Consider the following 16,341-nt stretch of genomic DNA (forward strand, 5'->3'; position numbering starts at 1 on the left):
TTGAGACTTTAGGGTTTTTACTTCCCAGAAGGAGGAACATTATTTAGATGTGAATAATCCTAAATCCATTCTATGTCATCAAAACCTTTTATTAACTGCTTCAGATCCACATAAGGTTGCCTTGGAAATGAATTTGAACATACAGATAAGTAGTTTGGTAAATATACACTCTGCACACAAGCACTCTTATTCTTTATTATTAACCAGCAGAAAATCAGTTATAGTTTTGAGATATTTGATAAAGAAAAGTAAATAACATTACTTCTCAATACAAATGTTGGTGTTACGGATCAGCGTCATTATCTACATTCAGCCTCACATATCTTGTCAGTGAAAGTCAGACACAGGAAAAATCAAACAGAACAACTGGAACACCAGTCGTTTTTAAAGGACACTGATTGGCTGAGGGCTGCCGTTGCACATGTTGGATTTTGTTAGTTGGAGTTTGATATTTTCTGCCTGCTCTATTTTAATAAAATGTGGAACTTTGCCTCCTGCTCACACCTACATTCATGCCCTCCAATTGAAGACATTCATCATATGCAAATGAATGCATTGTGCTTTATATTTATAGCTTCTGCATTATGAAAACGCTAGAGGGTTTTGGGATTTGTGTGTTTGTTTGGAGTGGCTGTAACAGTAATTTATGCACCGATCAGTTAGCCTAATACATTTATTTATTGATTATTAAAAAATTCCTATGCAATCGTGATTGTTTATAAATAACTCTAAATACTTAACTGAGTGGAGCTTCCCACTGATGTATTAGCATCATCAATTGTCTTTAAGATGTCACATTTTTAGTGGGTTTTTAAACCAACACGGCAAAAAAGTGCTGTAAAATTCTCATTTTGTGTGTCAGACAAGCTGAATGGGGCTGATAAAGCTCTCATCGGAGAAAAGGGACACCCAGGCTGCTTTCCTTAAATGTTTTATCAGCAGTCATAAAGAACAAAAGGTTTACACGTTCATCAATTTGTACAAACACAAATAAAATAAATGAACAGCACAGCTCTACATATTTGGCTTTTAAATGACCCTTATGGGATTCACTACAATCATAGGGTCAGTGCTTGTTGTCAGGGGACTTAAAAGATGGATTGAAGTGGAAGATCTCCAAATTGCTTCTATTAGGTCTGATATTGATGGGAAAAAGTTTAAACGTGCTGTGATAAAAATAATTCGGCACAGACGGTGGAAGAAGATGTCGTCGCAACCTGCATCAATATTCCACCGCAACGGATTTTCATGGAATCTTTCTGCTGCTTCTATATTTGGCTACATCTCCGAACTACACACACACACACACACACACACACACACACACACACACACACACACACACACACACACACACACACACACACACACACACACACACACACACACACACACACACACACACACACACACACACACACACACACCACTTACAACCATGCGACCCTGGTGTGTACCCCTCAGGTCACTTAGCCAGAGTTAGGGCATGCCATTTTTCTTTCTGCCAGTTCAGCTGGGCCGACACGATGTCTGAAAGGATTACGGTGCGCTAGGGCTCATATGAAGGACAGAAGAAGACACGCATCTGACACTTTACCCTGGGCGCTTACAAATTTCAATCACCTATATACGAGACACTGAAATGTGATTCCTGTTACTGCCTAAAGGCCAGACTTTGCTGCCAAGTTGCTACAGAAAGAAAATAAAATAATTTTTTCTCTCAACAAGCTAACCGGGAGCTTGAAACCACAAAACACTGATGACTCGGTGCAACACTCGTCCTTTTTCACCACGTGTCATTCACATGATTGTAAGGTGAGGAAATATGGGTTTTTCTGTCACAAAGGTGGTGCTGGACTCAGCCGTGTCAAAGCTGGGTCATTGAGAACTTTCACCCACAGATTAAGACCTGAACGCCAGAGAGTCTGGGAGGAAACCATAACATCTACCACCTGCAGCTTCGTGCCAGAAGATGTTGTTCCCACAGAAGATGTTGTTCCCATAAAAGTAGTCATAACATAACAAGTCTTAAAACTTTGTTTCTTGATTTTAATGTTAAAGTAACCATTATCAATTTGCTCATTATAAATGTGTTTTAATCAAATGAATGACTATTATGCTTTGGGGTAATTCTAAGAGATTTAATGAATCCATAATTAGATAGTGTTGAGAGTGTTTGTTGCTGACCTTCACACACACTCAAGCACACACCCACACACAGATTCTCACAGTTAAACTCCAAAACACATTTGCTGAAGCACACGTTTGCTTTGAGAAGAGAAAGGCTTTTGGTAAGTTTCAGTCTTATGATTTCAGTTCGTGTTGGACAACGAAAGAGAGTGGACCTGAAAACCAAAGGGGGGGCAGAGCCGGTTGACTCGTTCTTCCCCCCTTTCACGCTGTTTCTGCCAAGCCAGGCAGAATAGCTGAATCGCAACTTCTAACGCAGACTCATTATCGAGTCTTTTGATTTCTGAGTGAATTAACTTAATAAAGCGCATCGACAAAACGCTCTACCATCCACGTGTACCGAGGGCAACTCTGGACCGGTTCCGTTCGACACCTACGTCTCCCCTGTCAGCCGCCGGTGTCATCTGGATGAACCACAACATCCTCCACGGCCCGGATCCGAAAGAGGGTCCACAAGAGTTCGGTGAGACAGAGCACGGTGTTTAGCGTTTGATGCAGTTCTCTGATAAGACCTAAGTTTATCCAAACCATCACTTCACTCAGACACCTGTTTCTTCCTGAAGCAAAATCAGACTCACACACGCATTCATCTCACCTCATGTTCAATTCTCACGACACTTTGCACCCACACGCATCCATAATCACATCATATCACTCTCAATCTTCATTCACCGACAGAAGGTCTATTTGAGCAAGAACAGCATATCAACTGTTAAAGATTGTCCCACAAAGTTGCCAATGTTGATTGTTATTTCCTGTTTGTCAATTTTCAAAATCATTAGTTTAATTTGAAGAATTAAAACTTTTAATTGTCAAACTGGTTTCCTCATTGAACTGAAACACAGACACATAGATATTATCGTCAGTTTATCGATGAAAACAACCTTTGAGTCTTCTGAACCATATAAAATTTGGTTATTGATTTATTAAAAATTAATATTCCGAATTAATACGTAGCATGGTTCCTCTTTCATAAAAGAGCATAAAACCACAACGCTACATTAAGAACACTGAAACAATCACTGATGCATTTGGTAATGAGTAGTGCTGCAAATATGTGATTTCTGAGAGCGCTGTCAAGTCCAAGTTTACTGATTGTGACTGCGGCAAAATGTGTGCTTGTTGAGAAAATCGCATGTTGGGGATTTTTGGGGCCACTCAGTTTCCTGATTTGTTTTATCAGACACATGCATGCATCCGTGGCAACATGAAAGGCCTCTGCTGAAGAAACCTGACAGATCCCGGCTTGAGCTCTCCATCCAACGTTTACTTTGTTCTAGGATCCCAGCTGTAACGCCAGACTACCTCAGAGCACGTTTCCATCACGTCAGCCTCCGTTTCTGCTGTCCGGTCCTCAGAATGAATTATGAGCCCAGGTGGGAATGTTTTTACATGCTCCATTAAGATTTGCTGGCAGTTTAAGCAAAGACAGCATTTGTATGCATTCTGTTTTAAAGAAGACCTGTGGGTTCCTGGACACCACGAGCAACACGAGAAGATGTAGACAGTCAGACTGGATCGTCACACCAGGGATTGGTGCCTGTTTCATGAGAACGGGGCTTTGAGAAGATAAAAGCAGCAGATTTATTGCAAAACATTGAATGTTGAGCAGAAAAGCATCAAGGTCTTCCTGTGATCTTTGCTGAGTTTTTACATGTGATCACATACTGGAAAACACTGGGGAATTTGCTAGTTTCATCGTAAAATATCCGCATATAGTTTAACAGACATTCAAAACTGAAAAAGGTTGTTTTTTTAATACCAAAACAATTAATTTAGAGTTTGCTAGGGTGCTCTTCTGCTTTCACACTGACTAAAAGCCCAAAAATGTCCTTCTTCATGGCACGTGGCAACATGTGCACTAGACAAGACAGCTGAGGAGCAACACGCTGGATTCAATGTAAATGAAAGAAAATCTGTCGTTACTTATACGCTAACTGGTTTCACAGAACACTGAGTTTTAAACATGACATCATTCTTAATAAACTGAATTTTATTGAAGAGAAAAAGCTAATTTGAGTGTCAGAGACAATCAGCATCAAACTCATTTAGATGTCCGAACCACTGAAATGTCTCAAACTAAGCTTTCTGTGAATCGGGAATTCATGTCTGGGTGTTTTTTTATTTCAATTGGAATGAACAAATATTTCTTTTCTGGGGTTAGGAGTTTGCTCTGTGACCATAGAGTTGCTGGTTCAAACCCAGGCTCCGTCTATGTCACTCATGTCCTTGGGCAAGACACTTCACCCTCCTGACCTGTAGGTGGCGCCAACAACAGCCTCAGCTATGTTTTTTAATTTTTTTGGAAAATAGTACATTTACAAAATTACAATGTATTGCAAAAGAGTACAGAAAGTGAACAAAAGCATTACAAAGCAGATAAAAGTGGTGCAGGAGGATTAATAATAGTCTTTTCAAGGGCAGATGTCGTTCTAATGGCTTTAGAATTGGAACTAGATTTAAGGCATTTTATATAAATATCTAAAGTAGCTAAGAATGCTTTAAAATTGGGTTTATGATGCTGAAATTTAGAGGTGTGGATATGATAATTCCCACATATCACAAGCAAATTAGTGATGTATAGTTTTTCTCAGCTATGTCACTGGCCCTCAGAGTAGCTGTAGCGCATCACTACCAGTGTGCAGGGCTGCCAGCTCTCACGCATGAGCTCCAATGTCTGTGTGTGTGTGTGTGTGTGTGTGTGTGTGTGTGTGTGTGTGTGTGTGTGTGTGTGTGTGTGTGTGTGTGTGTGTGTGTGTGTGTGTGTGTGTGTGTGTGTGTAAAGCACTTTGGAGTCCTCTGACTCATTTATCATATCTTTATCCTAACAAAGCTTGAGAATTTGGCTTGCCATGTATCATAAATTATGATTAATACACACTGACACACCTACCGGTATATTGAAGTAAACATGACATTTAAATTACGAAGATACAGTAAACTAATCAAACAAACAAAAACAAATGTCACAAAGAGCTGGACCTCATTTTTTAAAAGATAAAGTTTGCGACGCTCACCAAAGTCTCCAGGCACAAAGATGTCGTAGACGCAGCTCTGAGCGCTGGTGTAGTTATGTGGGTAGTTTGGGGACAAAACCGTTCCCTCTGAACCAGTGAAGTGACCTCCACAGGGAGCTGCACAGACAGGAGAGGAAGCAACAGAGGAGCAGGGTTAACAATGTCAAACAGCTGGGTTGTCATAACAAGGGAAATAAGGCAATAAAAGATAATCAGCAAATCCATTTTAACCAGCACAAATGCACGGTAAGCAAGCCACGTCCCGGCACTGGGATTGAGATCTGAGGCACTTTAGGGACATTTTTAAAAGGAGATTAAAGTTGTAGAGATGCAGAAAATAAAACCTGGAATGTGTTTACATACAGGGTTAAAACCAAGGCAGAACACAGCATTTTTTGTTTTTGAGCTTTATTAAACTCATTAAACAAAGGAAGATGTTTTAGGTTTGGCTGAGAAAGAAGACAGAATACAACGGAAGTTCCTGGTTTCAACAGTACGTGGCCACAACTTCCAACTGTGAGTGGAGAAAATGGTCATCATTACCACCGTTCTCTAGGGTAGACAGGTTCTCCAGCTGGACTAAAAATCTCCATTTCAACAAAATCAGGACAGAAACATCTAAGCTCTTCAGATATGGAGGCAGACATTAAAAGTTAAAGTCTGAGCTAATGATAGTTCATGAAAGTGTTGCAGAGAAGCTCCTTTTACTCTATAATTATCTCTACGGTTCCTTTAAACACACATTATCACAGTTCTATAAAAGTTCTATAGAGACGTCAGTGCTATTTAAAGAGCAAGTCACCCCCACATCAACTTTTTAAACTACATAAATGAGTGTCTAATTGTGCTGTAGACACGTGAAGTCAATAATCTGGCACTTTAGTGCACCTTAGTTAAAATTTAAACATAATACCTAAAACTGTCAGTTGTCAGGTAAAAACTCTGCAATACATTTGAATTTGAATCTGCCTCCGCTATTGGCTACGAGGTACACAATGACATTAGCTGGTACATTATGATGTCACAGCACTGTTGTGAGCCTGTTTGTGTGTATTTGTTAGTGGCTCCGCCCTCTCAGTCTGCCAGCAAACAGCATTTGTTGCAGTTTTTCAAACGTGAAGTGGAAATGGAGGAAGTTTCTTGTAGGGGGTGACTTGCTCTTTAAGAGGCCAGACCAGTCAACCTTCATCAACTCGCTTCCAAAAAAGTTCCTGAGAAATTTCACACTATGTTTGAGTTTCCATTTAGGGATTTTTCAACTCCACCTCACAGCTCAAGTTGAAAACCATGTTGATTGCCTTGTAGGCACCATTTTTGTATATGATCTGACTTCACCATGGTTGGTAGTTCTGGGCATATTAGAAGCAATGATGGAAAATTCACAGGTAACATCAGGATCTACATGTTCCTATGCACCCTACAAACAGAGCTTTGTTGGTTTGATTTGAGGACTGAATGCCATTGTTTCAATGAAGCCCAGAATAAAAAGGGAGTTTAAACCAAACATCAAGAATATTCCTAGATCAATTTCAGCACACACCAACACGTTGTTCTTGAGCCGCCACCAGCTTTGTAGTTTTTGTCTATTAAAGCACTGTCGTAATAAAGGTTCTACCATAATGGCACTAAGCCCATCCAACGTCTCTCTGCAAACGTAGAGCTGTGATTGGCTTAGTCTACACTCAGCCCAGACAATGGTGGACCTGCTGAAGCTACAATGGAGACAGAAGACCAACTTGCAGAGTAAAATAATTCAGATTGCTCGGTTTTGTCTACATTTCTACCGTAAAACAGATAAATAATCCGTTATTAGACTCAGAACAACGTTGGATATTTGGGCCACTAAACTATGTGTTCTTTAAAAGTTTGTGTGAGAACTTTATTTTATTTTTATTGAAGTGTTTATTTTCTCATTTTGACATATCTGATGTGTAATGGTTCTGTTTGTTTTCCACCACAAGTGTTTTCAATGGCATCATAACTGATATCATTTTGAAATAATCACCAGGGGCCTCACTTATAAAGCGTGCTTACGCACAAAATGGGGTCAGAAAACTGCGTAAGCAACTTTCCACGCACAGTTTGGGATTTATGAAAGAAGACTTAGCGGAAAAATGTGCGCAACTTGAAGTTGACTAAGGACCTGGCTTACGCACATTTTGGACATGGAGAGCACCTGCAGTGCTGCTGCTGAGGCATTATCACTTGTACCGCTTCGTTTTCACACAGAACAAGACCCCCACACATGCGTGCGTACACACACATGCGCACACACTCACACACACACACACACACACACACACACACACACACACACACACACACACACACACACACACACACACACACACACACATAGCCTCCAGCACAGAATACGGAATAGAGAATATCAGCAGGGGGACAGATTGAGACGGAATGTCATGCGTCTGTGACCGTGTGTGTGTGTCCTGTCACTGTGACCCAATTGATCATGCGCCCTGGCTACTTGGACAAGGGAGATCTCCGTTTGGGTGACTGGTTAGTGCACATGACTTTCACCTGGGAGTCTGGGGATCAAATCCCGATTAGACCATTTTTTTTATATCCGCTACATTTCTCTCTGAAGATCTCACAACATTGACGGCTTCAGCAATGCTGTGCCACTCCGTGGATTTTCTCTTTTTATTTTTCAAAAGCATTTCCTTTAATTTCTCCACTTCACCCACAAGTAGCAAAATATCTGCTTCTGTGAAATTGCGCTTCCTTGATCTGCCTTGATCTACGGTCGCCATGTCATTGGCGGAGCGCTGCAACAAGCCGGCTTATGTATATGCATGAGATCCACAAGGCACTTTGCATTGACTATTTATGGCAGTAAGCGGGCGTGGTGAGGGCGGGATGTGACTAAAAAGCAGCTGAGAAACATTCTCGTTAGTCTCCGATTTATGAAGCGGAGATGGCGTGCAGCTGTGCGTACTTCATGTTTGATAGATCACAAACCTGCTTGGCGTGAGTACATTTTTTTTTGCTGAGCTTAAGTATGGTTTTGGTAAAAATTCTACACAATGTTTGATAAATGAGACTCCAGTTATTTAATACTCTAATTGATATGTTCAAAAACTTAAAAGAGAATTTTCAGTCATATAAAATGTGCAGAAGTGCTGTTTGCATTACGAGAACCGATCTAAAGATTGTGCTACGAGGAGAACAATCCTCACGGTGACCCCAAACAATAATTATACCCTCACATGGTTTTGTCTTCTAAACTTTTACCTTCTCCTGGCATGTTTTCAGTTGGCAAATTGGTTTATTAATACAAGCTGAGGTCCATCCTGCCTTTGTACTGCATCTCAGAATCTTATCTTAAGCTCTTAATGATCTATCTAATTTGCCAAGAGGCCCCCTTATGCGGTTATCACAGACCTCACGGGCTGAGCCATCAGGTAAGGGACCCTCAACAGTAAACAAAGACGAGCTCATTTGTCAAAGGAAAGCCGTCACCAGCTGCTCTGGACCTCCTCGACCTCAACACGATGCACACTCTTCTACTGCTTCACCAAACAGTGCGGCAGAAGCATTCAATTTTGTTGACACAAAACGATTCGTCAGCAATTTCTTCACATTTGGTTTTGAGAAAAGCAAGCAGCATGCAAGGAAACTTGTAGTCTTGGAAAATGGGATGGTAATTCAAGCTACTCTGTCGAACAGAATGGGAATTTTAGAATACTGCTCCAGGGAAATAACTCTATGCATTGCCTATCAGCAGTAGGTGAGAGCAGTATGAAGAAGAGGTGTTCTCACCATGTAATGGTCTTCTGACAGGAGAGGCAGAGAGAAGTGGACGTAATTACAGGTTAATCATTGTGTAAGCCACAAAAAAATCTGTGGGTAGGAAGACCCTAACTGCCCAGGAAATGAGGAGTTATTCATACAGTTTAATAATTCGGTTTACACGTGTTCCATAATCTTCTATTTGAAATGAAAGTGTTTAAAGATCCGTTTAAAAAAGCTTAGATCATCTTCAAAGTCCTTAAAGCTGGAACAGAGCACCAGGTGTTCAGATGTTCTCAGGTTTCAACATGTATTAATACTGAGCAACCTCCTCCCAATGATAGGGGGATAACACAAACCTCAAAAGCTGAGTCGTAAGGAAACAAACCGTATATGTCCAACTGACATGGGCCATTGTTATCAAAACTATCAATCAAATAAAACATGAGCATGCATGTGTATACTCGTATAGTATACTCATTCATTGCACACAGACTGATATTCTGTATATCAAATGTTTATTATTTTTAATGTTGATAACTCACAACTAATGAAAATCCCAAATTCAGTACCTAAGAAAATTACAATGTTAATTAAGACTGTTAAGTTTAGCATCTTGCAGGGCAGGATACTGTCGGCCCGACTGTTCATGACAGAGGAACAAACAGCACACACCGCACTCTGGTTCAGCTCAGTAGAGGCACACGTGATACTAGCGTCACACACAGTGCTTCCTTTTATTGCCACATAATTGTTTATCATGACACACACACAGGTGTAAGAGCACACATAATCAGGACTGATTTGTAACACCCCCTCTTGCTCTGATACCGTTAACCTATACATGTCCACAAATACATTTTCAGTTCAGTTTTCCCCAAACAAATGCTTCTTATGTCTGTCCATTTTACATTTTGTCACAGGTTTTGTTAAGACATCTGCAACCATATCATTGGTTGGACAATACACGATGGTGATTTTCCCATCCTTCAACACAGATCTAATGAAATATCTGACGTTAATGTGTTTGCTTCTTTGACGAGCTATAGGACTTTTAGACAGAGCAATCGCACCTTGATTTCCACCAACTATTGTTAGTGGTACATAACACTCGTCATCTCGCTCTTGTAACAGTTGCAATACATATAAACTCTCTTGTGTAGTAGCAGTCAGAGCCATATATTCTGCCTCACATGTTGATAATGCCACAGTTTGTTGTTTCTTTGTTTTCCAGGAAACAGCAGAGCCAATCTTGTTCAGACTAAAACTATAACCTGTTGTGCTGTGTCTGTCCATCACATCCGCAGCCCAATCAGCATCACAATAGGCTATTAGCTGTAGCTTGTCTTCACTCTTGGTGTAACATAGACCTTGATGTGTGGTACCTTTTAGGTATCTCAACACATGTTTAGCTGCTATCCAGTGTTGTTCTCGTGGTTTGGCTCCGTGACAGTTTACTGACAATCCAAGATATAGATAGATAGATAGATAGATATTTTTATTCGGTCAACAACAACAATTTATCAATTTTACATAAAAGTAATCAAGCAACCGAAAAAAGGAATAGGTTGAAGCCTAGTGGCTTATAATTAGCCTATCCTTAACTCCCACAGACATAATCAAATCCTTAACCAAGGCTGATAGCTAAGGTGCATAACATTTAAAGAAAAAACAATGATAAATCAAGAAATCAAATCAACACAAGGTTGGACATCAAACTAAGTTTCTATAACTTTGGAAGATGCAATTTTTTAAAATTTTCTTGAAAAACGACAAAGAATAACACATCTTCAGTTCATCATTAAGTCCATTCCATAACTTCACTCCCAAAACCGACACACATCTATACTTCGCATTAGTTCTCACTTTAGGTATTTCAAACATATAAGACCCCCTCAAATCATATTTTCCATCTCTTAATTTAAACATACTTAAAATACAAATTGGAACATTCTTTTTCACCACTCTATACATCATTTCTAAAGTTTTAAGATATATAATGTCCTTAAATTTTAACATAGCTGATCCTACGAAAAATTGGTTTGTGGACTCCCTATATCCCGCTTTATTTATTATTCTAATAGCTCTTTTTTGCAATTTAAAAATTGAATCCAGATATGTTTTGTATGTTTTCCCCCAAATTTCCACACAATAACTCATATAAGGCAAGCAAAGGGAAGTGTACAATAAATAAAGGCAGCTCTTGTGCAATAAATCTCTTGTTTTATAAAGAATAGAAATAGACTTAGATAATTTCCGTTTCACATGATCTATGTGAGACTTCCAACAAAGTTTATCATCAATTATTACTCCTAAAAATTTAGTCTCATTTACTCGTTCAATTTCAACATTATTTAGATTTAATTTTACTTCAATATTATTCTTAATACCTCCAAACAACATAAATTTTGTTTTACTTTCATTCAGTGATAGTTTATTAAATACAAACCATCTATTTAACTTCATCAATTCTATTTCCACTGTTTTCAGTAATTCCTTTATGTTATCTCCAGAACAAAATAAGTTTGTATCATCAGCAAACATCACATATTTTAAAATATCACTAGCTGTACAAATATCATTTATATAAAGTAAAAATAGCTTTGGTCCCAACAACGATCCTTGCGGAACTCCACAAGTTACTTGTCTAAGTTTAGATTTCATATTATTAATACTCACATATTGGAACCTTCTTTCCAAGTAACTATTTAACCAAAGTTGTACAACACCTCTTAAACCAAATCTTTCACATTTCTGTAACAGTAAAGAATGATCTATCGTATCGAAGGCTTTGCGTAAATCAATGAACACACCTATTCCAATCTGTTTTTTATCCACAATTGTTGCAATATTTTCAATAAATTCCATTACTGCTAGAGATGTTGATCGATTTCTTCTGAACCCATACTGATGGTCATTCAATAAATCATATTTTTCAAGAAAAGAATTTAGTCTGTTTTCAAATAGTTTTTCAAGAATCTTTGAAAATGTAGGCAGCAAAGATACTGGTCTATAATTTGACACAACCTGTTTATCTCCATTTTTATATATTGGGATCACTTTGGCAATTTTCATTTTATCTGGAAAAATTCCGGTTTGAAATGATTTGTTACAAATATAAGTTAACGGTTGAAGGATACTATGAAGAACTTCTTTAACTAATGACATATCAAGGCCGTCACAATCCATGGATTTTTTACTCTTAAATTTACTCACCACATCTATAATATCACTCTCACAGACTCCTCCAAGAAACATTGAGTTGCATTTATAAGAAGTAAAATTTAAAAATTTGTCATCATGTCTTCCTGGTACAGAAATCTCTTTTGCCAAATTGGGACCTACATTAACAAAGTAATCATTAAATTCGTTGACTATACTCTCAATATTCTTAATCGCTACATTACCTTCTTTTACAATACATGTTGGAAAACATATATTATTCTGCCTTTTTATTATCTTATTAAGTACACTCCAGGTAGCCTTTATATTATTTTTAGATTTTTGAAGCAGCTTTTCATAATAACTTTTCTTTTCATATCGCAAAATAGTTGTTAATCTGTTTCTATATTTCTTATATTTGTCTTCATTTTCCTTAGTTCTATTTGTCAAAAAAATTTTATATAACTCATTTTTCCTTTTACATGCTCTTTCCAGACCTTTTGTCATCCATGGTTTTTTCTTTTTGAAATTTTCAGAAAACTTTTTCAGTGGACAATGGCTGTCATAGATTGACAAAAATATGTCTAGAAATGCATTATATGCATCATTAGTGTCTTCCACATAAACCTTTTTCCAGTCATAATTTTCTAATTCTCTTTTAGGTATCTCAACACATGTTTAGCTGCTATCCAGTGTTGTTCTCGTGGTTTGGCTCCGTGACAGTTTACTGACAATCCAAGATATGCCCAGCCTTGTACATTTCATCACACATATCAGACTGCCAACCACTTCTCTGTATTTTCTTGCGTCGATTATTTCACCTTCATCATCAAAATGTACGTTGTGTTCACATGGAGTTGATCTTGCTTTACAATCTGACATGCCGAACTTCTCCAGTATTTTCACTGTGCACCTGGCCTGATTCATGGTTACTTCACCTATTGCTTGTGTGAATTCAGTGCCTAAAAATGTCCTAAGTTTTCCCAGATCTTTCATCTTAAACCATTCACTTAACGTTTCTTTTACCTCATTGAGCATTTTTGTATATTTCACTGCAATGATCAGATCATCAACCCAAATTATCAAATAAACCCTTACTAGATTTGTTTAGTATAAACACAGTGATCTGCTTCATTCTGTTTAAAGCCATTGCTACAAAGATGCCTTCCTGACTGTTTTAATCCATATAATGAGTTGTTATGTTTACACACCAGTTTTTCACTCGTCTGATTTTAAATCAAAACCTTCAGGCTGATCTATGTAGATTTCACATTCAATGGGGGCATGCAGGTAAGCAGTTTTAACATCCATTTGGTGAAGCCCCAAGTCATTTTGAGCTGCTAGCTGCATTAAAATGTGAACAGATGTCATGTATGCAGTTGGAGAAAATGTTTCTTTGTAATTTACCCCAGCTACCTGACTGTAACCTTTTGCAACATGTCTAGCCTTATATGTGTCACGATCTGCCCCTTCCCTCCTGACTGTGTCTCTCTCCTGCCCCGATTAGTCCATATTGTTTTCACCTGTCCCTCGTTAACCTGCCCATGTTTTCCCAATCAGCCTTGTGTATTTATACCACCTGTTTTGCTCCTGTCCTTTGTCAGATCATTGTTGTTTGTTGTCACCGTTGTGTTTGTTCCTGCCGTTCCCGTTCTGTAATTAAATTCGTTTTTACGTTATCCGTGCCTGCTCTTCTGCCTCCGGAACCCACCACCACACATGGTCCACCATCTCCAGCCACACATCATGACAATATGTCTCAGTCCCATCAGCATTTTCTTTGATTGCATAAACCCATCTTCCCTCCTACAGTGGATTTACCCTCAGGCTAAGTGGTTAATGTGAAGGTATCATTTTCATTTAGCGATCTGACTTCTTCCTCCATGGCCTTAGCCCACCTTTCTGACATTGTCGAAGTAATAGCTTCTTTAAACGTCAGTGGAACATCAGTCAATACTCTGTAACAATAATCAACATCAGCTAGTTCGTCATTGTCCTCCACCTTACACTCATAGTCTTTCAGGTATCCGGGACGCTTTGTCTCTCTTTTAGGTTAATGCCTGGTCTCCTGGCTATCCATCCGAGTTCTGGTTTCTAAATCTGAGACTTCAGTCTCTTCAATCTCTGTCTCTGCTTCTTGTTTCATATCAGGACCTGGTTCAACCATTTTATGTGTTAACATGGGGGACACAACTCTCTTCCCATATGCGTCACCCTCCCCACAAACAGTATGTGTCTGAGATGAACGGTCAGTCACAGTTTTAGTAATGAACTTCACTAATCTATGTTTCAGTACTTTACCAGTATTAGGGAAATACACCAGATATGATGGACTATTTTTGTCATATCCAACAAATATCCCTTTCTTGCTCCTAGGATCTAACTTTTTCTTGTTGTGCTTGTAAGGATGACAGACAGATCCAAAAGCTTTCATTTTTGACAGATGAGGTCTTCTTCCGGTCAACAAGCAGTAAGGAGTTTGCCCTGTTCGTCTATTCAGACATCTATTCCGAATAACTGCTGCAGTCCTTACAACATACGTCCACAGCTCTTTTGGTAGGTCACTTTCTAATAACAGACACCTCACCATCTCAAATAAAGTCCTCCAGTTCCTCTCAGCTGTCCCATTTTGATGGGATGGTGCTGTCGTTTCATGCCTAACAGCATTTTTGTTTAAAAGTGACTTGAATTCTGTGGAAGTGAATTCTGTACCATTATCAGATCTGATACATTTGATATTCCCATAAGGGGCAGTATCAGCAATAAACATCTCTGTAGCTTTTGCAGTATCGTTTTTGGCTTTTGAAAATATACGAACATTGCACCTGAATAGTCGTCAGTAAATGCTAATGCGTATTTAAAACCGTCGTTGGCCTCTGGGTCTATGGGGCCAGCTAAATCTGTATGCACATGCTCAAGTGCTTCTTTAGCTTTTATATCAGGCTCCCTGTTCCTTGTCTGAGAAAACTTTCCTTGTATACAGACTTCACAGATGTTATCTGTTTTATTGCTTTTCCCTTTGATTGTCATCCCTTGGGTTACACTCTCTAATTTAAGTAAATCATCATAATTACAGTGCCCAAGTATTTTATGCCATGTCTGGATTTCATAACATCCTTAACTTTCATCATTGTCACTCTCATTAACAGTGTTCAGATAATAGAGCCTCCCGTATTCTTTGATTTCAAACATGGCACATTTTTGTCTGTTTTATCTCAGCGATGCCCACTGTGAAAGTAAAGGATAAAATAAGAATGCTCATAAAAAAGTATTTGTTAAATGTAAATGTGGAAAAAAAACTATATTATTATTACCTTATTAATGTACGTTAATCATGCTTTATGCTTCATTATAAGCCACAATGTCTTAGATAAATGAACTCGCTAACTCAATGGGAAAACAGAACAAAGTAAACAATTCATTTTAGTAATTAAATACAATTCAGGGGAAGTGAGGATTAAATAAATACAAATGAATAATTACATGAAAATAAAATAATATTAATAATGAAACAGTAATGGGATGTAATGTTAACCTGTTATTTTTTTAAACCTGTAAACATGCTTTAGTGTTTTCAGCCAAGTTCAGTGCATATATCCACCTGCCAGTTAAAAAGTAAAAATCCTGCAAAGGAAACAACATTTGCTTGCTTTTAAAATTTTGGGATTATTTATTTCATCTTTGTAAATGCAAACATTTTAATAACCAAATTAGTAACTTTCTCCAAATAACAGCTAAACAGGAAATAAGAAATAAGCAGCAGATCAGGGGAGCATCTAATGTGTTTGTGTGCACTTCTTCATGTGACTGATCACAGTTTTACTTTACTCTTGAAGCAATAATGAGTGCATCACATTTCGCCAGAGGACAATAAATACTAGAACATTTCTGAAGAAAATTTGAAAGGAGCCTGCCACCTGGCTTAGGATGGTGGCCACGTGTCCTAAGGCAAAATAGGAGTCACAGCTTCATACAAAAGAAGAGCACCAAAGATATTCTAGTTTTATGACCTGTATCTGGAATTATTATCAGCAAGGCTTAATAATGCAGCTTTGTGTACCACGGTGTCTTGGGCAGACTTGATATGTAACCGTAAGAGAATACTAACGACTATAGTGGGATGTACTAACTGTTGCACACTGGGGAGAAGGTGGGAAGAAAAGATTGTGAACTGATAAAACGTTATAAACAGGAAGTTGGTTGGTTGTCTGATTTGTTTTAT

The 16,341-nt window shown here is 38.4% G+C and overlaps 1 protein-coding gene across 6 annotated transcripts in view; it reads right to left on the bottom strand.

Annotated features, from left to right (window-relative positions):
- LOC107378702 (CUB and sushi domain-containing protein 3) overlaps nucleotides 1-16,341 on the bottom strand; it is a 434,947-nt gene that overhangs the window by 221,215 nt on the left and 197,391 nt on the right. For all 6 annotated transcript variants that reach the window (XM_070550820.1, XM_070550818.1, XM_070550816.1 and 3 more), the window contains one exon: nucleotides 5,208-5,324. In XM_070550820.1, the coding sequence (XP_070406921.1) occupies nucleotides 5,208-5,324 (117 nt within the window). The remainder of the gene's footprint in view (nucleotides 1-5,207; nucleotides 5,325-16,341) is intronic.

The sequence above is a fragment of the Nothobranchius furzeri genome, chromosome 5, assembly GCF_043380555.1.
Source record: "Nothobranchius furzeri strain GRZ-AD chromosome 5, NfurGRZ-RIMD1, whole genome shotgun sequence".
Classification (NCBI taxonomy): domain Eukaryota; kingdom Metazoa; phylum Chordata; class Actinopteri; order Cyprinodontiformes; family Nothobranchiidae; genus Nothobranchius; species Nothobranchius furzeri.